Source organism: Neovison vison, chromosome 1, assembly GCF_020171115.1.
Source record: "Neovison vison isolate M4711 chromosome 1, ASM_NN_V1, whole genome shotgun sequence".
Taxonomy (NCBI): Eukaryota; Metazoa; Chordata; class Mammalia; order Carnivora; family Mustelidae; genus Neogale; species Neogale vison.
This window is the reverse complement of record NC_058091.1, coordinates 255,845,497-255,872,015: the sequence shown is the minus strand read 5'-3', so window position 1 is coordinate 255,872,015 and position 26,519 is coordinate 255,845,497. Positions and strand designations below refer to the sequence as shown.

The following is a 26,519-nucleotide window of genomic DNA, read 5'->3' as shown; positions in this document are numbered from 1 at the left end:
CAATTTGATGATTTCCTCCTTGCCTAACAAGGAAGACAGACCCTAAAACAACAGATGTTCTCTCTGGGTGGTGAGTTTACTGATTTTTTTTTTTAAAGTAATGATATTTTGTAAATTTTCTTATAAAGAGAAAAGAATCTTTTTAGTGTTCATAAAATATAATAGACTGTGCCATTAAATAATCCAAAAGGTTACTCCAAGCCTTCCCAGTAGCCTCAGAGTACAACAGGATATGTAACAAGAAATGATAAAACCCCAGTGTTCATTAGAAAAAGGACAAAGACAATTGAGTTGCAACACCCACTCTGACATACGGAAGCAGCTCAACAAAAGAACACCTGACAGTTGGGGCCATATTATCGTTTGGTCCTTTATCCTATTCTTAGCCTGCCCTGGAATGGAATCCAAGACTGTAAGACTGGAATTCCCTCTCCTTGAATAGGGAAGCAGGAAGAAGCAATGACAGAAATGGATTTTCACCCCCTCAACAAACAAGTAATCAGTAAGGGATAGCTGTTACCTTCCTCTACTTCACAAAATCCTGTAGGCAGATAGAACTATATTTTTAAGGATGAGGAAACTGAGATTTAGGGAAGTTAAGTAATTTGCTTTGTGTCACAGAGCTACTAAGCAGCAGGCGGAAGACTAGAACTGAACTTGTGTGCTCCAGAGCCAGGACTCTTTCTACCAAGCTACAGCCCATATCTAAAAACATCCTTTCATCCCACGGTAAGTTCCAACTATAGTGTTCTTAAACCTCTGTGGCTCACTATCCATACTGAAAGAAAAAAATCAAGAAAGGCAGCTGCCATGAAGTTGTACTGATTGTCCAGCACTATCCATACTAGAGCTTGGAAGGGAGAAGGCACTAAAACTTGATTCACATGATCCTTGCTGTCAATACAAATCATCAGTCTTTGCCTTGAGAAAAGCTTATCGCTAATACTCTCCCCAGCTGAGAGCTTCCAAATGGCATTCCCAAGAAAATTTGTCAGTCCATTACTACCATTCTAGGCATGTTAGCATTCAACTTTTAACACTAGAAATAAAGGAGAATTTGTTCCAACCTTAAAATGGCATTTGCCAAGTTACTATCAACAGCATGGTGATGAAGGCACTGGCTTTGCAGTTATCGAGACCTACATTCATAACTCAGCTCTGCCACTTTAACAAATGTGTAACCTTAAGGAAGTCAATTCAGTTCAATAACTGCATATACCAAAAAGCTATCACAGATAACTTTTCCATAAGGATTAAATGAAATAATCTAGTACATAGAGCCTGACACATAAAAAGAAAGTGGAAAATAAACGATACACACTATTATTAACATTGGTATTAATCCCATGCCAGAATAGTCTTAGCAATAATTCTTCATGGTCTTAACTCTTGATCATTCAATGTAACAATCAACTGGTTCAATCTGGAGAGCTGAACCAACTGAGAAATTGATTCAGTTCAGCTTGTTCAGAGACATCCAGATATTCCAGTTTAACTGTTCTTAAAAAAATAAAAAAAAGCGTTTAGTCCTTGTTTAAACTGGTTCACATTTTTTTAAAAGCACATATACATTTGGATAACTTCATAGTTTATTACACACATTCTCTGTCTCACACTATACTTGTAGTTTAGTCTGGATTTTCCTTAACAGGTCTGCTTACTACAACACATTCCTTTGGAGCAGGGAACAAGTTTGTATTGTTCATCTTTATGTGGCCAGCACCCGTAGAGGCCTTGGCACATACCAAATGCTCAGAAATTTCTCGCAGAAAAGCCATTCAGGAGGATTCATTTTGACCACGGGAATGCAATTTTTTTCACCTACAAATATTTGGCAGGTTTTTCTTTTTTTTATTTTCAAATAAACAATGGCTAAACAAGCCACACACCAGATATCTCAAAAGTAAAGTTTTCACAAACAAAACTAAGATGGAAAATTCCAGAAATAGTAGCATTCAAGCAAGAGGAAAGAACAATTTTGGAATTAGGCCGAGCTAGGGTTCAAATGCCAGCTCTACTACTTCACAGCCACGTAGTATTAACTTGGGTCCAACAACACTTATCACCTCTGAAACTCAGTTTCCACATGTGAAAAATGGGGAAAATAACACCTACCTCACCTGGTTATCACAAAGCTAATATATGTGAAGTGCCAAGTACTGTTGATGGTAAGTTGTTTTTATTTTTTTTTTGAACAGTTTATTGAGGTAAAAGAGTGATTTTTTTTTTTTTTCCAGTCTTAGCAATCCCTTTTCCTTTCTCACCCATAGCAAGCAGAACCTGGAGGGACTGCATAATGCCTAAAGCTAACTATTATCTTTATTTCTACTTTTCAGAAAGTACTCTAATTCAGCCACACAGGCAGGCTAATTCGCTCAAGTTCCAACAGGCAATGGGTCAGGTGTGGTAATTTTCAGAAGGACCCTGTCATGCAACCCCAGAGCCCAAGCAAAGTCAAGCAGGCTCTTCAGGTAACCTGTTCTCCTCTGAGGCCTCCTTACAGTGGGCTCCCTGAGAGGTATGTAATGTCAGGCAAGAGTCATCTCTGTGATAAACCAAAGATGTAGCATATAAGCTAACAGGCATTCTTTGAAAACCCAAGCCTAAATTAAATCAACTAAACTGTAGCACTGTTTGGAGCCTGGAGAAAGAGAACAGGAACGCTGTGTTAAAACAGTAATACCTAAAACCAGTGAGTAGACAGGAAGGAAATCTAACATGTTCTTAAATATATGTTTATTTCCACTCACAGAGGGAACAAAACAGAGTAACGATTTGCTAATTCCAATCAGCTGAGTGCATACTTCATTCTACTATGCTGCTCAATTATATAAGAAAACAAAAACCTAAATAAACACGATTCCTAACACATCTCTTAAAACAGTATTTGCTCCATTCACATTTCAGTAAATATCGTTCAGTATTCCACCACATTTCAATGTCTAATCAAGGCAAAGTTTACATTTTTTCTCTCAAATAATTTTCCCTGGGAGAGATAAGTCAAAGAACTTTGAACACATTTGGGTTTCCATTTTCAACAAGGTAAGAGCCCCTATTTTCTCCCACACACCCCACCTCCAGAGAATTCACAATATACTAAAATATATTGAATAATGTTTCCCACTGGTCAATTACTTTGAACTGAATGCAGTAAAAAGAATCTGCACTTCAATCTGCACTACAGTTCCTCCCCTACTTCAATTTCTGGAAAAAACTCACTCGCCCCACTAACAATTAACTTTAAACATTCAAGTAATAAGCATTTCAGAAAAACACACTATTACTATAATGCAAATATCCATTATTCAGCACCAAGGAGTCCATGCAACAACAGTCTGCCACTTCAAGAACATTTTTGTTAAAGTTACACTGCATGAAGGAAAGCTGCTTTTCCAAAGATAAGCACATATTACATCGGAGCCTCACTGAAACACCCAATCCCTGGAACCTAGGTGTTGTACCGCCTTTTTATGCAGACTCCTAAAACAACTGGATCTTGTACTGAATTCACTCTAGTTAATTGTGTTATTGAGGTTCCAGTACAGTTTTCTAAAGAAAGCAATTTGAATCAATAACCACACCAATGCGACTCAGAATGTTTGCCAATAAGTAAATAAAATACACAATCCCAATATGAAATTCTCCTCTTTCTTGGTTCCCCCACTCCATTCAAAGACTGTAAACATGAATAGAGAGATAACTTCGAGAACAGTAAAGTCATCCACGCCATCAATAATATCCCTCTAACTCTTTTCCTCATTTTACAATGTTTTCCTAAAACAGGGCAGTCTCCACAGGACACCAGGAATTTAATATCACTTTTTAAAGATATAATGAACTGTGTGGAATATGCAGTGATGAAAACTGAATATTGCTACTGAAATCATACTTAATTAAATACACGTTTTCTCTAAAAAGAACTTCCCCAATAAAGCCACAATGCTTTCTGCCTTGGCTCCCTCAGAATCCATCCCAATAAGTGAGTGCAGTCAGGCCCCATTCCCGCTAACCGTTTTTTTCCTGAGCAACCCCTCCCCACCCCCACCCCCAAAAGTTTTACTTTTATCTGTGGAATTCTCTGCCAGCCTCGGCCTGGAAACCTGGGTAGACCCTGAGGACAGGTGTCAGATCTGGCCTTTGGGAAGTGGCCCAAACCAACAGTTATTGGCAGCATAAAGCTGTGATCTTTAATAAACTTCAATTTGAGATTTTATACAATTAGTAATTCCCTCCCTACTCCTTTTTTGAAGGAGGGAGAGAAAGCATGCCAAAAGGATGAGTTTCAAAATAGAAAAATCACCACTTTAATTATGAAACCCTCCCAACTCAACAAAGAACTGTTAAAAGTAGCCAAATGGAAAATGTCAGGGTTTTGTGGGCACATGCACAACTATTAAACGTTGAGAATCAGAACTTCAAGGTAGGGGAGAGGGGGAGAGGGGAATAAAAGCAGGAGCAGAAAAAGAGTAGAATCGGGCCCAGCCAAAGACCCATTTTCTCAGAGGGGCCCCTCCTGGTACTAACTCCTCCGTGTGGGGCACCCAGGCTGGAGAAAAGCAGAGGGTTACACAGAACATTTAGCAGACTTAACATTGGATTAAACACACTACTGCAAGTTTCAACAAATGTTCATGGCATACGTAAAAAACACATTTACAACAAGAAAGAAGAGAGGCACCTGGAGACATCTGACACTGGGCATGCTCTGCAGGCAACTCAGTGCGCACATGCTCTCTACCAGGTTGGCGCAGCCTAGCCACAAAGACCTTGGCACAGAACACTGCAGGATGACAAAAAGGAAGGAAGAGAAGAAGCAGTTAGAGGCCGCAACAAATCACTCCTTCACACAGGCAACTTGAATGTTAGTTGGGCGGGGGATGCACCCTTAGCAGTTTGGAGGTCAGGGGTGGTGGGCCTAGACAACCTACTGAAACCCTGGGAGAGGGCCCACTTTCTGTCCTACAGAAAGGAGGTTTCTGCTGCCAACCACTAATTCCTCAGGACACAGTGAACAGAACCAAGAGGGAGAGAGAGAATGTTTAAATGAAAACCCACTAAAGGGAACTGTGAAAGTCTGCATGCACAAGATTAGTGGTAAGATTGGGACTATAACTTCATAAAAATAACAGTTTCTAGTTGGAGTCATAAAATTATAACTGCCGTCATTACATCACCTACTATGTGCCCAGGACTTTAAATGTGTTTTCTAATTCCCACACCACAGTAAAGAAATGGAGGCTCAGAGGTTAAATCATTTGCACAAGGACACACAGCAAAGGAGGGGAGAGGCAGAATTTCAAACCTTGTCTGCTATTAAAACCCCATTAATTCTACAAGACTATGATGCTTCTATTGTAAAAACTCTGATCATCTGAATTTTTAACAGAGTATTTTTGTACTTTCCTAAATAAAATCACAGGCCACCTAGAGACATGAGGCAAAAGGAATAAGAAAGATGAGTGATAGATTGATAGATACAGGCAGTAAAAGAGCTGATTAAAAAATATCTGATTTTTCAGTGACACCCACATCTCTGCCTTCCCAAAGAAAAAACTCTGGAATATAACTCTGATTTTAATTTTAGACTTTGTTTATAAAGTTCATTTGACATATGTAAGAACTTAAAGGCTTATTTCATTTACCCATTCCCATTCTCTATTAAAATCTTGCTGGTCTTAATGGAATTAGGAAAAAAGAAAAAATATGAAAGTGAACATATGCATCATGGCTAGTATTTTAAGACATTGGATTATTTATTATTCAATAAGTACTTTTTTCTGCAGATCTAAGGTCCATTAGTTTACTGCAAAAACAATAACCATGCAAAAAAAAAAAATTTTTTTTTAACTGAGGGTAGGTGTTTGCGTTCAACCAAAATGCTTCAGAAGTTTTAGACTCAACATCATAAACTTGTTTATCCTAGCTATAATTGGGCTGGTCAGACATCCTCATTTTTCCTTGGACAGTCCAGATTTACACTTGTTGTCCCAGCATAGCTTTCATTCTCAAAAGCATTCTCATTTGGGAGACAAATTCTGTGGTCATCCCAATTATAATATAAACAAAGATAGCTATGCTTGAAATCAAATAGACCTGGGCTCCTATCCAGCATCTGCCACTTACCCCTTACATATCACCTATAATTTAACTAGATATTGAGGTTATTTGTTTATTCACTTATTCACTTATATATTTTAAAGAAGCCTCCTTGCTCAGCATGGAGCCCAAGTGCAGAGCTTGAATTCACAACCCTGAGATTAAGACCTGATTTGATATCAAGTCACATGCTTAACCCACTGAGTCACCCAAGTGCCCCAAATATTGATATTATTTAGAAAAGGCATTTAAAGAATACAAAACCAGAGGAATCAAATGGAATTCAAAAAATCAGGCACCTTTTTGTAACAACCATACATTTCCAACATGTGTCTTTACTGCACAGTTTACCACAGCCAATATAGAAACGTATCACTGACCATCCAGGGTTCCGTATTTTGTAACCCCAACACTTTCAAAGTGCCACAAAAGATGCTGAATAAATGTCTGTATAATAATATAATAAAAACAGCTGCCATTTATCAAGCTCTTGTTATATGCTAGACAGTTAACAGAGTAAACCCCCACAAAAACTTTTTTTTTCCCCCACAAAAACTCTTTTTAGAGAGGTATTATTCTATTTTACAGATGAGGAATCCAAGGACCAGTAAAGGAGTGCTTGATTTATTGAAACAGCAGCTTGTTCAGGAGCAAGAAAACAATGGCTAACTTGATAGTAAAATTAGGCTAGAAGTTAATCCTGCCTGACTCTAAATAAATCTGTTTTCTTTCCATTAAAACAATACCCAGAGAAATCTAGCAAATGCTTATTGAAAGAATACTTACATCAGTATGCACCAAAAGGAGACGGGCAGAGAAAAGGCCCAGACATACTACATTCATAGACATTGCTTACGTGGATTATTTTAAATTAAATAAATCCCCAACACCCCCATAGTTCAATTTTAAGTTTCCTTTCAGGAATCTTTATAATTATCCAAATCATAGAATCACTCAGATCTGATAATAGAGTTTAAGGATTACACCTGGATTCAACAACTGGTAACAAATTAACACCAAAGTTCACCTGCAAATGAATTTTCATTTATTCCACAGAACCAGTCAGGTTCCCTCTGCAAGATTTAATATGTGTTTGACTCAAACAGTAAAACTATGAAGACACAGGAATACTATACCCTGATTAGATTATGCTAATGCCTTGGATCCAAAACTTTTTTTTATAAAAAGGACATATTTTCATATTTAATAAACCAAAGAATCATACAGAACTGGAAGACAATTTAGTCTGCACCTGCACCCCTAATTTTAGAAGAAACTAAAGCCCAAAGAAGAAAATTAATGATCTTCCCAAAGTTTCCTAACCATCTAATGACCTAATACTTACAAATATATAGAACACAACTAAAAAGAAAATTTTCTGAAAACTTAATTTCAAAATATTAGCCATCTATTACAAATGTTTTTAAAAGCTTGATACTGAAATTGTATATTCAGGAAAAGGTAAGAACCCTCTTAAATCTAATTTCCAAGAATTCGTAATCTCTATGAAAGACACTGTAGAGTACAGAGAGTGATGCCAGTATTTATTAAAGATATTAGAACTTCTTTACTTTCATACACAATTAAGAAACCAACCACAGTGTTGAAAAAAGTCTTTACACAACAGAAATACACCCATCTTTTAATAAGGATGTACCTGCTAGTCTAAACGAGGCTCTTTTAAGTGTAATGACCCAAGAAGACATTGTTCAAATTTGAAAATAATGGATAAAAATAAAAGTTCTGCATTTATCAACTAAGAGCATTAAAATGCAGCTAGGAACACAGTAGTAACTGATTCTTGGCGCTTCTAATTTTAAATTTAGGGGCCTCATTGGAAACCTATGTTGACTTGTGGAATAACTATTATCTATCACTCTTTAACAGAATAATGTAAAGATTTCTTCATATTAGCTATCTTCACAAGGCAGACTATTTTGTCTCTCTTTTTTCTTTTTTTACTGTCTCTCTTTAAACTTGAGGAACACCAACTCATTATTAAAATATGTTTCAAAAACTTACCCTCACACTGCGGGTATTTATCAATTTTAACAAATGCTTATTGACCTACTTATTAAGCCAACAACAATACAAACTAAGCCTCTTTCCTCTTGAGATTTCAGCCTCAAGCTCAAGAGAAACCCACAGGGGTCACAATGGGGACACTTGAGAGGCCTCGCAGGGGTAGAAAACCCCCAAGAAATGTTTGCTCTGATTTCACATTTAGCTACTTGTAATGACTAGTATTCTAATTCAGAATTATTCATAAGGAATAAGAAATACTTGACACAGGGTTCTAATATTAACAGCAAATATCCAATTAGATTGATTATATTTGCAGGTTCTATAGTCACAGAAAATAGCATTAGTCAAGGAAACTGATATTGTTTATTAATTCTGTCATACCCACTGTACAATCAAAAACCAAATCAGGGCCACCGTGCTGAGAAACACTATAAGTCAGTAAAGACAAGAACAATAGCTTTTGGCATTTTTCAAAAGCAAAAAGTTATTAAAAGAGGTAGGAGAGAAATGTCCTAGGCTCTCTTCCTATTGCCATAGGAACCACAAATCAAAAGGAAAAAGTGGTTGCAGGCACCTTGTCTTCTAATTGGCTGGCTTGAAGGAGAACTCACAAAAGCTAACTTTGGTCTGTTTCTAGATTGTTTTGAATATCCTGCCCTGATTCCTTCTCAAAGAGGCAATTCTTTTAAAAGCTAGCCGAAGAGGTATTTTATGTCACTCACTCTCTAACATCACTCTGATTCAGAAATATGCCTTATTTTCTATATATTTGTAAGTGTAAATTTAGGGGTTTCCTATAAATCCCCTTGTTTTTTTTCTTTAAGCCACCTCCCACAGAATCATTACCAGACTCATTTAACTCTTGTCACCATGTTTGAGATAACTAAGAGGCTTAAATACTATTCCATTCAGCAAACAGCTTACTGGAACTTACATCTGCAGACAGAAAAGCAATTAAGACATTCTCTCTTGTCCAGGAGTTCATAGGAGGGAATTCTGAGAATGTGCAGTGTAAAACACACACACACACACACACACACACACACAAATAGACTTAACCCACCCAAAGGAGGAGGATGCCTGAACTAAGCCATAAAAGATGAGTAGGAGGCAGCCAGGGTAAAAAGAGAAAGACAGACATTCCAGGCAGAATAAATAGCATAAGCAAAGCCAAAGAGCTAAGAAATGGCACATCCTACTCAAGGATCTGCAATTAATTTAGCTTTACTAAAGTATTTCAGTATGAGATGGGGAAAGCTGAGAGGCCAAATCACAGAGGTCTTTCATAAACCATTCTATCAAACTTGGGACTTGAACCTGTAGACAACAGCTCTTACACACTGTGTGCTATATATAGCTCACCAATAAAACAACCAATCCTTCCCAAGTGTGCAGTCCAATTTACCATCAACATGCCTAAGAACTTTCTTCAGCAACTCCGCATACATACTGTTTCAACCATATCTGTCAAAGGGATAGAAGCAGGTCATGCAACATAATGGCAAGGGCTGGGTGATGTTCTTAGACTAAAAGTCAGGGATAAAGCAAAATATCAAGCCAAAGCCAAGCCAACTCAAGCCAGCATCAAAGAAAGAACCTTGGCAGCTGGAAAGCATGTTGAAGAGAAGTAAGAAACAGAAGTCTCTTGGAGAATCTAACAAGACAGCCTCTCATTTTTATTTTACAACCAACACAAATTTCTTTCAGCCAGGCTACAAAAAGTACATACAAGGGCTGGCACTTACCTTTGGAAGTACATTTCTAAAGTCAATTTTCATGCTCAGTCTAGGTTTTTGTTTTTTGTTTTTCAATACAACTTCCACCATGCCCTACTGATAGAACAGGATACAAAACAAACAGTGCCATGATAACAAAATGGGGGGGTAACAAATAATAGAAGTAAAAAAAAAAAAAAAGTCCATTTTATGGTTACTCTTTGGCCATAACACTCTCCACTGGGAATCTCTATCCAGGAGTGGGGATCTGGTGCTGAAGAATCATACAACAGACAGGCTCAAGGAGATTATGTAACTCCAGCTCACTAAACCTGGGTGTGCAAGCTAAAGAGTATCCATTCTTTCACCTGGAGGCAGTCTTCACCTCAAAGCAAATAAAGCAAATATTAAAATTCATCCAAATCAGGAACTATCACTATTGTGTCTGGATTCTCAGACTGCTGCTTTTCAAGAAGCACAGTAGTTATAGTGAAAATAGGGCCACAGAAAGCTTTTAAAAGCATCCCCAAAGATTCAGAACCTAGGCTTCTGCTGTTAAAATGTTTGACGGCAATCTTTAAGAGCAAACTCCCACCCAAAAATTGTACTGCTTTTATAACCAAGAACCATAATACAATAATCAGGTTGTAGAATAAAAGTTAATACACAATTTAAAGGTATTCTCCAAAGCCTTTTCAAGAGACAAATACCAGTCCAGTGCCTCCATGTGCGAAAGACTTTCCTTTCCTTATAATGGTATTTTATTATAGCAGAATTTGACATGTGACATATAACCAAAAAAGTTACTGCATCAATTCCTAACAACTGTAGGGTAGAACTACATATTTTTGTCAATACACCACAGAGCATTTTCAGGCTGGGATATATACTAAAAGAAGAAAAATATATGGGGAACAGAAGGCAGTGGAAGGAGGAAAGAAAAAAGTAGGCTAAGAGTGAGGGAAAATGATACTATCTACAAGTTTTAGAGCTTCAAACATTACCAAACAGGAATGAAATCAAGACTCAAAGCCAGAGTCCAAATCTTCCCTAAACCCTATAATAATATAAAAAAACAGATCTTTCAATGTCCAGACAATTACCTCATCTTGAATGATTATCTCAGATGAGATACCAGAACCTGAAGCTAATAAAATTAAAATGGATCTATGCAGTTATCTTTGGTACATGGATGAAGGTAATTTTTCTTTTTGAATTTTTATCCATTCATATTTTCTGATTTTTCTCCAATGAATATCTAGTACTTATGATAACAGTTTATGCCATATTGCATGATAAATGATACTTTAATTACATAAGTAATTATATAAGTTGCTATATGTCATAAATAGTAACTTGACAACTTAAATAAAAACAAATTCTTTTCCCAAGAATGAACTAGGTCCATTTTAAACAACTGTAGTTTAAAATGTCTCAAGATGCTGGAATGTTAGAAAAATATTTTACCCAGTGACCTTCAAAAACAGCAGTAAATCTTAAAGTGGTAACACCTTAGTCCTGAGTAACTCCAAAGGAAAAAAATATCCTTATCCACTTTAAAACCACCACCCAGGATTCAAAAATGTCACCAGATTTTCTAGAGCTCTCACAGAAGCTGCTGGAAAGAAGGATTAGATATATGGGGGTGGGGGAGCAAAATCTCTATTCTAAGCAGCATGACAGAGAACAGGATGTAACAAAATAAATCTATTTCCGGCAGAGCCACATGGGTCCTCGGTTGTACTAGGCCCAGTATGAGATTCAGCTGCCAAAAAGGAACAGATTCCCCCAGCAAGCTCCAGGTCAGATCAGTCTGAACCCAATCCCAAAAGGGTTTACCAAGATCCACAAATCCCGAGATTGGAGAGAATTAAACAGTTGAATTAAGTACATCGGGGCCTTTGTCAATTAGCATCTGTGGTCCAAAGAGGAAGGTTATTCAGTAGGGGCGCCTGGGTGGCTCAGTGGGTTAAGCCGCTGCCTTCGGCTCAGGTCATGATCTCAGGGTCCTGGGATCAAGTCCCGCATCGGACTCTCTGCTCAGCGGGGAGCCTGCTTCCTCCTCTCTCTCTCTGTGCCTGCCTCTCTGCCTACTTGTGATCTCTCTCTGTCAAATAAATAAATAAAATCTTTAAAGAAAAAAAAAAAAAAGAACTAAGGGAGATGACTAAACTACAAGCTTAACCTCCTTTTCAATGAAAATGATAAAGGTAAAACGGAAGTTTACAAAAAAAGATAAATTGGGAGGGGGATGCACACTCATATTTCAGCGTGCCTACTGTGCGCTGCATACTGTACTATTGTGATCTCATTAACTCTCACCCCACCTCTGGCCAGACTGGTACGTTAGCTTTAAAGAGGAAGAAACTGAGGACCAGACACAGAAAATAACCTGCCAGAGGTCAAAAGTAGCAGATTTGCCGTTCTAACTCCCAAATCCCTACTTTCTCCACTAAATTATACTGCCTCTCACTTCCTTTGCTTGACATTAAACTCCCTTGAGCAGCAATTTTTTCTCACCTATTTATAAATTTTATCTACTTGTCACCCATATACACTGCTGATGGGAGTGTAATAGGTACAACCTCTCCTGTTCAACTTATCAATACATATTCAATAGCTGAAAAACATGCACGTCATTAACTCAGCAATTTCAAGTGCAGGAAATTATAGTAGGGGAAAAAATAAAGACAGGTCCAAAAATACAGCTAAGAAGAGATTTATCACATCAGTCATAATAGCAAAGGAAAAAAAGGCCCAACAATAGAGACTAGCTATACAAATTACTGATCATCCAGAAGACAGAATATTATGTGTCTACAAATAAAAATCATGTTGTAGGAGTATATGTACTGACCCAGAAGGATGTTTACAATACACGGAAAAAGTTCAAGAGACATTAAGTGAATAAAGGTTACAAATAAAGGACTTCCATTTATGATCCCACATTTTTATTTAATAAAACATAAAATATGTACAAAATACCAGATTTAAATATAGGTGATGTTTATTTTACTTTTGGGGGGATGTCTACTATAAATTTCAGATCAGCTGGCAGACAATGGGCAACAGAGTACTCAGTTTTCTCAATCCTCTCTCTACCAGGCCACCTCAAAACAGAGTAATTGCCACTTCTGCACTGTTTCTTAAGGCTCTGGTCATAGCAACTTGTCCCCAGTTCTAGTCTATTCCCCTTCGGTGAAAGTGGACAAACAACAGATGGGATTAAGCTAGGTATCAGAATTTGGTTACACTGTGAGGTGACAAGGACACTAACCTAAATTCATTTCAAAGTCTGAGACTTCCAGATAGCTCAGGGTACTTGCCAGATAACTCTTAGGTACTGATGTTCTGTCTTATGAGGCTGCCATTTCCAAATAATTGACAATCATACTCCACACTACATGACACCTGAGAGGACTTCCAGGAGAGAGAACTAAAAATTCACCTTGTGTTTTAGACATCATTTGAGACTTGAGGGACATCTGATCCCATTATCTATACCAGAGAACAAGGCTCCACTCTAAATTAACCCAACTTCCAGTTTCTTGCGATTCCAAATACAAGCCCTGGCTCCACCCCTTCCTAGTCCCTCTACCAATTCTGAGTCAAGATACTTTAATTAAAAAAAAAAAAAAAAAAACTTTAATCAGAGAACTTCTGAACATGTCTGCACAGGATCTGATTGACCTAAGCTCTACTAAATCAAAATTCTTGCCCTACTTTCATGTGAGAGAGCGCAAAGTTTGCCATGATTTTAAAAGAACTTGAAAGTGAAAATAAAAGTGAAAAATTTTTTTCTCTGATGTAACAGATATTCTCATTTTTTCTAGGAGGAGATATAACTTTCAGGAAGATGACTTGACTCTACTCACAATGGGTCTGACAGACTCAATTACAGTCAGACCACATCATAATCCTCTTCTAACTTTTCATTTTAAACTAAGCAGTCACTCAAAAAAGCTTATTGAACATGTCAGTACAGTACAATGCTTCAACAGACAATGAAGAATTCTCAAAACCAAGAACTGTGATATTAAAATTGTTTCTGGAAATAAAGCTATACTATTTCCCAGTTCGCTAAAGAACGCAACTAAATTCCTAAAAAGTATAAAATATTTAAAGAAATGCAGTTTCCCTGCTTTTAAGAGTTTCAAAACTTAAACCCTAAGGATATTTTAAAACACCAAAACACCATAAATAAAAATCTTTCAAAGACTTTCAAAGCTTCCATCATGCTTCCTCTTTCATTATTAGCTCTGAACAAGCACCTATAGAATGAAAGTTGATCCTACAAAGAAACCTTTTGAAGTCAAACCTTAACAGCATTTGAACAAGCCCTCTAATATTTTCTAAACACTGCTCATTTCTCAAATATATACTTGTTCTCAGAGACGTAACAAGCCCCATCCCAAAGCAGCACACATCCCAAGTTGGCAGTCTCAATCTTTTTAAAATTTTATACATACACTAACACATTCAACTGTATGTTGACTTATTTAGAAAACAATGGTAATCAAAATTTTGCTTCTTCAGCTGGGAATAGCATGAAAAGTGAGCTGTCAAAGCCAACTGTCAAAGCCAGTATAAAAGGGTATATTTTATCATCCCTTAATTAAATTTATAGCAAACTTTACACTTGCTCTACTTTTTCATATAGCCCATTGTCCTCCTATCCTAGGCTGACCTTGGTTTCAAATAAGAGTGAAGTTGTGTGCCTCACAATCCACTGGGCTTTTCGAACAAATGAATCTGTCTTTCAGCCAGGGGCTAAGGCTGCCTTAGTAAGGGATTCCTGCTGCTTGCTGCACAGCAAGGATGTCTTTGATTCCCTTCACACTGTCTGTCTCCTGCAGGCAACTGGGTAAAGAGAGTTCTCACTGCTTGAAGCCAGAGATTTCATTATATTCTGGAGCTGAAAGGGACTCTACAGAGCATTCTGTCCATCTTCTTAAAATGCTTTTCTAGCCCAGGTCCTCTAAATCTCTCACATCATGCTTTTGGTGTGCATCCCCTTGAAAGCACCTAGTCTCGACAGCAGATAATTACTGCTAAACACATGCTACAGTAAGGTCACCCTGCAAGTTTCAGACTCTTTTTGCAGCAGTACATATGGACATGGGTAGACTGTAGCACTCTGGAAGTCCTCACACAAAGGAAGTAATGAAGTTTAAGATGGAATGCCCAAATATAAATTTAAGAGATACTGGACTTGTTAAAAAAAAACTGTTCAACTTTACTGTTTTAATAACTTTATGAATGACTCAGCTATAAGCCCTCAGCCAAGATGTTCTACAAAGCACAGAACACAGATGTCACCATCATAATAAAATTTTTCATTAACTCTGAGAGAATACAGTATTGAGAGGAGGATCAGAAGACAAATCTCACAGGGACATTTCCTACTGTGTTTAAGAGGAAAAATAATCCACGAGCCACATTTCTCTATTTTTTTTAAGCCACATTTCTTTTCACTGATGAGTTAAAATTCTACAAAGAAACAAAAGAAACAGCTACCAAGACTGGGATGTGAATGAAAAAAGGCTGAAAGGGTGATAATACTATTAATTTGAAAATAAATTCATAAACTGGTCTATAAACCACAGGAAAATCATGAAGTAGTAAGTCTTCTTTTAAAAATTGTATTTTATTTCCCGGGGCACCTGGCTGGTTCAGTTGGTAGAGCATGCAACTCTTGATCTCAATGTTGTAAGTTTGAGATCCATGTTGGGTGTAGAGATTACTTAAAAATAAAATCTTCAGGGGGTGCCTCAGTGGTTCAATTAGTTAAGCCTCTAACTTCTGACTTCAGTTCAGGTCATGATCTCAGAATTTTGAGACTAAGCCCCACGTCAGGCTCTGCACTGAGAGTGCAGCCTGCGTAAGATTCTTTCTCTCCCTCTCCTTCTGCCCCTCTCCTTCTGCTCCCCAGCTTGTGTGCTCAAGCTCTCACTAAAAAAATTTTAAGAAATAAAAAAAAGAGGGGCACCTGGGTGGCTCAGTGGGTTAAAGCCTCTGCCTTCAGCTTGGGTCATGGTCCCAGGGTCCTGGGATCAAGCCCCCCATTAGGCTCTCTGCTCGGCGGGGAGCCTGCTTCCCTTCCCCTCTCTCTCTGCCTGCCTCTCTGCCTGCTTGTGATCTCTGTCAAATAAATAAATAGAATCTTTAAAAAAAAAAAAAGGCTTTTTAAAATAAATAAATAATAAATTAATAATAATAAAACAAAATCTGCAAATAAGAAAATGAAAGTAAAAATTATACATTTCCAAATAATAATTTATTAAAAATAGTGTAATTTACAAGCAATTGGTAAGGGAGTTTACCAATGTATAATGTAATGTTTTTAAGTCCTTACAGTGCCTGTACACAGCAGGAACTCAATAAATATTTGTTAAGTTATCAAATAATGAACTACGGAAGTCTACATGCAGAGCAAAAACTTGATTCAGGGCCAGAGAAGAGTATGTTATAATTTTAAGGGGTTGATGGTGGACATCTGTTTTTTGGCCACATTGCCTAATCACAGTGATTGATTCAGGAGTGGTGGGCACATGTTCTAAATCGAATCCCAGGGCTTCTATGGAAGCCTAAAGAAAAGAGATTCTTTCCCACTGAGCTTGAACATGACAGGATGAAAGTCGGAGCTACTGATGCCTTCATGCTACCACAGGGAGAGTGGAGTTGGTTACCAGGAGGTATCACTTTAGAGTGTGAGAAAGAAACCTGAATCCACACCTACCTCTAGATTTTTCAAATTACATATTCCTTGTTATGGCTTATGACAGCTTTAAGTTGGCTTTTCTGCCACTTTAACTGAAAAAATCATAACAAACCTTAAATATTTAGTTCAAATACAACAGGCAAATCTCAAAAAAGGTATTTGATATGGCCAAAGACACAGTATTCTGCTGGAGAAACATTCTTATATACTTATTTTCTTTCCTAAGAAATCACTTTATTCTAAAACAAATAAACAAATGTACTCAAAACTAAATGTTCCAAGAATATCTCATTCATGCTATACCACAGACACTAGGGAAAGGAAAACCTATATAACAGGATGAACTAATCAAAACTCTAAGAAGACCGTACAAAGAAGGCACAACAGAAAGGAGAGTCCTTATTTTCCAAAGAGCTCTGAAACCCAACACTGAGAAACCTGACCCACATTTTTATAGGCACTTCATTACAAATAAGTAATGAGAATGGCATTACCAAGTACAAATACCAAATAAATTTAAAAAAACCTTAGGAAAAAATATATAGTTATCATCTAAAAATACAGAATTTCTGCAAACAGCTACAAAGAACACTGTTACAAGCAGAGATTAATCTGTGCCCCTCCTGTTAACAACTAACCTTATTCTGTGCATTTTTACCTAACTTTATTTCTTCATTCATCTTTTCATTTTCCCACTTATTTTGTTTTTATCTTCCTACATTAAAGGTGTCATTGTAATCATTCAAATGGGGGGGTGGGGATAAAGTAAGGTTTAAGTATATACTAACAGTAGCAAAAGTCACTACATATCTGAATTGAGAAAAAGGAGAAAGCTGAAAACAAACTATAGGAATATACTCTAATACTGATTGTCAATACCATATAATGTGTCATCACTGCCCTTGACAAAACTGACAACTACATGCAGGCATTCCTGTGCCAGCTTACTGGTTCACCATCTACAATCAATAAATTATGCAGCTTTAACTCGGAAAAATGTACATGCATATGTACAGTACTACGTTTCTCTAAGAATCAGCTACTTGGAAAGGATAGAGAACATCACAAAAGTAAGAAAGCAACATGGCAGAACAGGGAGCCTGATGCAGGGCTCGATCCCAGGACCACAGGATCATAACCTGAGCCAAAGGTGGACGCCTAATGACTAAGCCACCCAGGTACCCTTGTGTGTGTGCATTTAGTAATCTTTTGCTTAGTTCCCAGGCACCTGGGTGGCTCAGTCGTCAAGTGTCTGTCTTCAGCTTAGGTCACGATACCAGAGTTCTGGGATCGAGCCCCGGTATCACATCGCATCAGGCTCCTGCTCAACGGGAAGCCTGCTTCTCCCTCTCCCACTCACCCTGTTTGTGTTCCCTCTCTTGCGGTCTCTCTCTTTATCAAATAAATAAAGAAAATCTCTAATAATAATCATCTTTTGTTTTGTTCTTATGCCCTCATCTATTACAGACACATACTGAACTATTCATGGATAAATGGATAAGACAAAAAGTAGAATACAGGAACATTTCCCAAGGTTTAATATTCAAGGTGATTTTTGGTGGTATATAAACATGTTTTAATGTTTAAGAGCTATATATTTAATTTAAATATATTATAAAAAATACATAACTAGCACATCAAACCCATGATTTTGTAGATTTTAATTGCTTAAGGTATGTTTTCTCTAAGAAAGCATTTACTGAGCTGAGGTTAAGATCCCAGATCCAACACTACCTGACCTTAAGTAAGGCAGCTATTTAGAGGGCTAGAGAGGAACGGCTGGCTACGTTAAAGCAGACACCCAATAAATATTAGCTACTATGTTATTAATAAAAGCCAACCTAAAATTCCAACAAAAAAGTCACATACCAGTAGAAAAGACTGGAACTGAAGAGAATGAGGCAAGCCTGGAATGAAGGAGGGAAGAAAGCATGAGGTCTTATAAAGGCAATGCAGGCAGGGGTAGTGAAGGCCTTTCTTGGCCTTCTCTTCTCCATCTCCCCAGGTACTGAGAATATGCTGCTGCCCACCTATTAGAGCCTAGGGGCCCTGCTGCTCCTGGGCCTCTGGCTCTTGAGAGTGTAAGCCAGCACTGAACATTCCCTGAACCAAGATGATAACTGGTGGTACAGCTTCTAAAACCATCAGAAGAGTTTTTCTTTTCCTTCCCCAGGTGGGAAGGAGAAAGAACACAAGGCTTTGAAGAAACAGACAGATGATAAATAGAGATAAAATCACTATGTAACCTTGAGAAAAAAAAATCCCTTCTCCAGTTTCCATTTCCTCACATGCTAAAATGTGGAAAATAAGCCTATCTTTCATTCAAAGTTATAGAAGGTTAAAGGAATAATGGATGTAAATCTAGCATTTAACAAGTGTTAGTCCCTCCCTCATTACTTTGGCAGGAAGATAGAGAACTCCTGGTGAATACAAGAAGCTGGGATGAAATGCACAAAAATAGTCAAGAATAGCTCTTGGACTGCATGGGTTTTGAACCAAAATAAAGGAGGAGAAGCATTCTGGGGTTGGTAAGTTTGGGAAATACTGGGAAACAAATTATTAAAATGACAATTATCAAGTCAATTTCCAAGAGGAGATTATATGAGAAATTTACCAAATTTACTTGACCTAAGGAAGCAACTCCCAGGAACAGCGTTCCTATTAGTCACTGACATATACATACACACACACATACACACACATGGAAAAGGAGGGGGTGGGAAGGAAAAGAAAGAAAAAAGGGTTAGTAGTCATAGCAGCTGACAACTTCTTCAAAATGACAGCTATTATTAGTATTAGCAAAATAAACTGGACAGATTAGAAGTCAACTGGGTGGCTCAGTGTTAATCATCTGCCTTCTGATCAGGTCATGATCCCAGGGTCCTAGGATCATGCCCCACATTGGGCTCCATGCTCTACAAGAATCCTGCTTCTCCCTCTCCCACTCCCCCTGCTTATGTTCCCTCTTTTGCTGTCTATCAAATAAGTAAATAAAATCTTAAAAAAAAAAAAAAGAAGAAGAAGTCAATGACAGGTTTAAAAATCTGGCAAAGAGTCAGAAAGGGAAAGAAGGGATGCTTCTGGACCTCCTGAGAGGAGTTTCTAATGGCAACAGTTTAAACTTCAGGATCAAGTTATTTAAAATTAAGGGATGATACTGAAACTGAAAACACCAGGCATTTAAGGAGCAAATGTATTCATTTTAAAAGTAAATACAAACTTCTGGTACAAATAGTAATTCTCATTTACCCTTCCAAATTTATTCCTTATTCAACTGGGCAGCTGTAGGGCACGCACTGTACTAGATGCTGGGAATATGCCTTGAGCTGAATATGACATGATAGACATGATCCTTGTCCCCGCAGACATTAATTTCTAATAAAGGAGCTGTCTAGTGGGGAGTTATGCAATACATTTATTAATTTCAATTATATTAACAGCAGCAAAGGAAAAGAACGGAGCATTGTAAGAATATGACAAGGGAATCTAATTTGGGGGGTACCAAGAGGACACCACCCCTAAGAGCTGATGCTTGAACTCAGCTCTAAAGGATAAGCAAGGGTTAATCAGGCAAGAAAGGAGGACAGGGTGAACTCTTGTAAATAACAAATAACAGATGACAATGCTTGTTAGGTCAAGGCACTGGAGGAAGGGGTTGGGGAATCACTATGACTAAGGGCAGAAAGATAGAGTGAAAAACAAAAAACAAAAACAGGCATGACTTCCAAGGGAAACAGAGGTGTTAAGTTTGGGATTTCTGATAGGTGCAACTGAAATCATCAAAGGAATGTCAAAATAAAAGATAATCTACACTGGTACTAGAAATCTAGATATGATGCCCTCCACATATATAAGACATTTCAAGGAATTTCTTTAAGATACAAAAAAGAAAAAACTGGATCGAAAAGTAGAGTTCACTAAATGTAAACAAAGAAAAGCCTACCTAAAAAGTGAATGGAATTCCCAGCAGAACCTCACCTCCTACATCAAAGGAGGCTGACAGAAGTGAGCATCCTTGAAGCATTGAGTGAGGCCAAACATGATGGATCCCTCAGTACTTCATAAAGATCTGGAGCCAGGGTCTGGCCAGAGCACGGCCTGGCTTATTAAGCTTGCCACAGACTGTATATTGAGTAAAGCAAATACCGTACATTGAGTAAAGCAAATACTTCTGCAGCTGGCTTCTACCAAAAATGGTCATTTTGATAACAGAAAGGCAACACTGTCCAGCCACAACAAACTCAGAAGTTCCTCACCCTGGTGACTTCCTTCTACCACATTCCCCCAAAGCACCTGGATTTAAATCAATAGAGTACAACTACAGCTACACATTTCCCTTTCTTCATAAAAGAAACATATATAGCCACAAACATAATATATCCAGTATCACTAGTAATTCCAGAAATAATTCGTCAAATTCCTTAACCAATTGGTATTATTTTTTAATTAATATTCTAAAATGGCATCAACATGGAGAAAATAGCACTTTTAGAGAGAATAAGGTCTGTCTTATCATTTTCATGTAAATAACAGAGAGTGGGTGAACTTCTGGCCTTATAAAATACACATGTTCTTGAAAATGTGTATATCCTTTGATCCATCAATTCTACCCCTCAGAAATGATCCCAAGATAATACTCACAGACGTGTTCAAAGATCAAACTATAAGAACAACCCAGTTTTAAGTTGCTACAAATCAGAAATATTTTTTTAAAAAAGAATTTAAATGTCTAATAAAGGAATAATTTCCTAACTAGTTAGCCATTTCTACATTCATATATACAAAGCACCCCTTCAAAATACTGTAAGAGAAATATAAAACAGTTCAGAAAAATGCAACAAGTATTGCTGAGTTTTAAAAGCAGTTTGCAGGGGCAGCTGGGTGGCTGCCTAACTCTGGATTTCGACTCTTGGTTTTGGCTCAGGTCATGATCTCAGGGTTGTGAGATTTAGTCCTGCATCAGGTTTGCTCTGAGCATGGAGCCAGCTCAAGAATCTCGCTCTCCGGGGCACCTGGGTGGCTCAGTGGGTTAAAGCCTCTGCCTTCGGCTCAGGTCGTGATCCCTGGGTCTTAGGATCAAGCCCCGAGTCAGGCTCTCTGCTCGGCGGGGAGCCTGCTTCTTTCCTCTCTCTCTCTGCCTGCCTCTGTGCCTACCTGTGACCTCTGTCTGTCAAATAAATAAATAAAATCTTAAAAAAAAAAATCTCGCTCTCCCTCTTCCCCCAACCCCAAGTCGCACCCAGAATGCTTGCTTGCTCGCTCTCTCTCTCAAAAATAAATAAATTAATTAAAATAAAGGCAGTTTAAAAAACGATTTTATGTGTGAAAAATACATATGAAACATACATAAAAATGAAGGAAGGGAAATACACCAAACTGTAAGTCATCAGGGGAAGTTCTGACTCTTTTTGTTTCTTATTTTACATTATTTTTCTTTTGAATTTTTCTATAATAAACATGGTTAATTCCGTAAAAACAAAACATAAGCTTATTATGTTCATATGTTCTTCAACAATTTTTCGACAGTGTTTTAATGTATGCGTAAACAAAAGCACTGAGCTAACTGGATAACTATATGGGGGAAAAATGAATCGTGATTACTTGCTCAACCATAAAAAAAAAAAAAATTTGTTTTAAGATGGTAAAGCCAAAGTTGTGAGTAAACTATCTTTAAGACCTTAGAGTAGGCAAAATTTTCTTAAATGGGACACACACATACTAAAAAAAAAAAAAAAAAACAATAAAAAATGAAAGAAAAACCTGTAATTCAATTTTGTAAACATTAAGACCTTCTGTCCATCAAAAGACAATAGTAAGACACTGAAAAAGCAAGCCATAGAACAGATGTCTACAATGTGTATCTGACAAAGAAGTTGTTTCCTGACAACTATAAAGAATTCCCACAAATCAGGGGCGCCTGGGTGGCTCAGTGGGTTAAAGCCTCTGCCTTCGGCTCAGGTCATGATCCCGGAGTCCTGGGATCGAGCCCCGCATCGGGCTCTCTGCTCAGCAGGGAGCCTGCTTTCCCCTCTCTCTCTCTCTCTCTGCCTGCCTCTCTGCGTACTTGTGATCTTTGTCTGTCAAATAAATAAATAAAATAAAATAAAATAAAATAAAAAGAATTCCCACAAATCAAAAGGAAAAGATAACTCAATTTTTTTAAAAGGGATGAAAGATTTGAATGGATACTTCTCTAAAGACAGTATCTGAAAGGCCAATGGGCACAAGAAAAAAATGCTCATTAGTCATCAAGAAAATGTGAATTAAAATCACAATGAGATATTACTTCACACATATAAACTGTCTGACAATGCCAAGTACTGATGATGAGGCTATAAAAGAAACTGGAACTCGCATATATTGTGGGGAGAGTCATAAGAATGTGCAACCACTTCAGGAAAAGATCTGGCAGTTACTTGGAAGAACTAAACTTTCTGCCAACAATTCCACTCCTAGGTATACCCAAGAGAAAAGAAATATCCAAATAAAAATTTGAACACAAATGTTCACATGAAATTTATTCTTAACAGTCAAACACTGGAAACAACCCAAATATTCTTCAGCAGGACAATGAATAAACAAAACATTGTATACCTGTGTAATGTAATTGTGCTAAGCAATGGAAAAGAATTAAAAAGTGATTCAACAAGAATGAATCTCAAAAACATTACATTGGGTAAAATAAGCTAAACACAGAGTGCCTGCAGTATATGCATGCCATACAATTTCACCTATATGAAATTCTACAACATGCACAACTAATTTATAGTTATAAAAAGCAGGTTACCAGAGGCCAGGTACAGGGGTGGGGGAACTGCAAAGGGAAGTGAGAGAATTTTACAGGGGGATGGGGGCGTAGTTACAATGGATGATAGAAATGTTCTACATATTGATCATGTAGTGGTTATGTAAGTGTATATAGCTCCCAAATCTCAAGCAGTACATGTAAAATGAGCACACTTCACTGCAAGTAAATTATATCTCAATAGTTAATAGTCATAGATACCATTACACATTCATTGGAATGGTTAAAATTAAAAGGACTAGCAAAACAAAGTGATGATTGGAACTCCCCACATTAGAGGTAGGAGTATAAATCAGTCCAAGCACTTGGAAAAGAGTTTAGCAGTAACTACTAAAGCTGAACATATGCCTATCCTATGACCTAGTAATTCCACTCCTGGTTTTTTATAACTGATAGAATCAACTGCTTATGTCCACCTTAGAAGTGTGATGTATCAGCCAAAGACTGCAAACGATCCAACTAATTAATCAACAGTAAAATAAACAAACTATGGACTATATATACAATGGAATAATGCACAGGGAAAAAACCTGTTACAACAAAATGAATGTCATAGATATAACAGCAAGCAGAGGGGGAAAAAAAAAAGAGTATAAGCTGTATGATTCCATTTATATAAAATCCAACAGCCATGACTAACCTACAGTGAAAAAGACTAGAATAAACCTTTAGGAGGATTACTGACTTGGTGAGGCATACGTATGAGGAAGCCCTTAAAGTGCCCTGAAGTGTTCCGTATGTTGACTTGGAGTAGTGGTTACACAGTGTTCCGTTTCCACATGTAAAAATTCATTCAGCTGTACACTTAAGATTTGTGTTCTACACTACACATAAGTTATAGAAACAAACATGTACGAATACCCTTTAAACCAATCTTTGCTCATCCTTTGAAGCTGAAGCTTATTACGCAGAATCCAGATATGGCTGGTCAGTGTGAGTCACTCTCACTCCCAGTCTTGTCACTAAAGTGCTCTCCAGGTCTATTTCCCTCAGACTGCCTAAGCCAGCGGGGCTACTAAATATCTAGAGTAACAGCATTGGCAATGGAGCTGGATAAAGTCATGCCCCAATCGGACAGGGAAGATGTCCAAAATACTTATTAACAACATAAATGATTTTAATATTGGTGTGATTTTAAATGTACCAGACAGTCCCATGTCAACTCATTACCCTTTGGATTAACTTCCTGCAGAGACTGTGGTGAAAATTAAATGAAGCAGCCAACTCTCTAAAAATAAGTATATAGTTTAATTAATATTTTTGCCTGGAAATTTAGCTCTATAATTAAGAAAAAAAATTACAGTATATTCACTCCATACACAACTTCCAGAAATAAAGCCAGAGTTAGATTTTTTGACAAAAGGTGCTACTGGCATATTACAAAACTAAACTTTACACAGTGACAATGCAAGAAACTATTACAACTGTCTTCCAAAATTAATCAATAGATTATGAAAATATGTGGTTAACTTCCAGAAACCAACTTGTGAATGCAAAGCCTTTTAAAAGCATGACTTCATGTTTAGCAAAGTGTGATTTACATCTTGTCAATATATATACACATACACTCTACATTTTAAAATGTCTCATTTTCTCCTCTCTGCACCATCTGTTCTACCTAGTATTACCCTGTAATATTCCAACAGTCTACGGACTGGTCTCATTACTCCAATATATCCTCCAAACCGATTGTCAGATCTAAAGCACAGATCTTTCTCAAGCTTTCAGTCATTCCTCCTCTCAAATCACATCTCCCACCCTCACACCCCAACTCTAATCCTGCAGGATCACACATGTTCAGAGCTTGTAAGGGCCAGACAGATAAAGACAGATTTACAGGGGCTATAGGGACCAGGAAAGCACAAGCCCTGACTCTAAAAAAAGGCAGCCACTCCTCAACTCCAATTTTCAGACAAACCAGAAATTAGTGTTTTGATAAGAAATTTCTCAAAAATTTTTTTTAGATTTTACTTATTTGTTTGAGAGAGAATGCAGGTGGGGGGGATGGGCAGAGGAAGAGTAAGGGAGTTCGCCCTGGCAGGGCTTGACCCCAGGACCCAGAGATCATGACCTCAGCCAAGGCAGATGCTTATCCAACTGAGCTGCCCAGGCACCCCCTATCTCAATTTTTTAAATCTATGCAGACCAAATAAAATATATCTGTGAAGCTCGATGCACAGGCTACTATTTTGTAACTTCTGACCTAAAGGGTAAAGTCCAAAATTTGGTTATAATTTACCTTTGTAAATTTATCTTCCTCAATCCCACCATACAATTTATACTCCAATATTATTCACAGAACTACTCACCTGTCCCACCCAACAGGCACTACAGACCATTGCCTGCCTGCCAGTCATCGTTCACTTGTTTACCTTTGCCAGGAGAGCCCTCCCCTCCCCCAATACATCCATTTTTCATGTCTAGCTTCTGCTCAGGCCTCAAAGGGTGAGTAAAACATCATGATCCCTACCAGCTTTCACACTGCACTACAGTTTTTTATGTAAAAGACTATAAGCTTCTGGAAGCAAGGTACATTTCTGATTCTGTTCTGCACGCCCCACATGACTGAACAGTACCTGCTTGAATTCATGTTCAATAATGAATGGAGTTATTTATCTGCTATTTACATAACAATTTGTATCTCAACTTGATAGCCATTATACACTAATACGGGCCCTTAGATTTTGAAAATCTAAAGACAAACAGGTTTAGAAAAATATCCCTGTAATACTAAATTTGAATCAGAACTAATAAGATCTCATGGTTCTTTTTAAGTATACTCTTTAGTTCTATCTACTGAAAGGCTCTAAAAGCAATGACAACCCAACAACAAGGCTTACGACTTCTAAATACCATTCCCCACTAAAAGGAATCAGAGCTTCTTGGAGAAATGGTTGATGCCTGAAATGCAGAGAAAATATCATATCAAAAGGAAGCAAGGTGCTACTTTGAAGGGGCTCTCATTAGCCAAATCAGAGACAATAAAGACTGCCGGCGCACCTGGGTGGCTCAGTCAGTTAAGCATCTCAATTGTCAGTTTCAGTTCAGGTCATGGTCTCAGGGTGGTGGGATGAAATCCCACCTCGGGCTCTCCCTGCTCAGTAGATTTTATTCCTAATCCTCTCTCTCTTCCCAACCCCCCCCCCAATTTCTCTCT

General features: G+C 37.7%; 1 protein-coding gene across 4 annotated transcripts in view; it reads right to left on the bottom strand.

Annotated features, from left to right (window-relative positions):
- FBXW11 (F-box and WD repeat domain containing 11) overlaps positions 1-26,519 on the bottom strand; it is a 122,011-nt gene that overhangs the window by 79,552 nt on the left and 15,940 nt on the right. The window contains exon 2 of one of the 4 annotated variants that reach the window (XM_044229525.1): positions 4,679-4,780. The exons of the other annotated variants lie outside the window; for them this stretch is intronic. Within the exon in view, the coding sequence (XP_044085460.1) occupies positions 4,679-4,780 (102 nt within the window). The remainder of the gene's footprint in view (positions 1-4,678; positions 4,781-26,519) is intronic. 4 annotated transcript variants of the gene reach the window in all.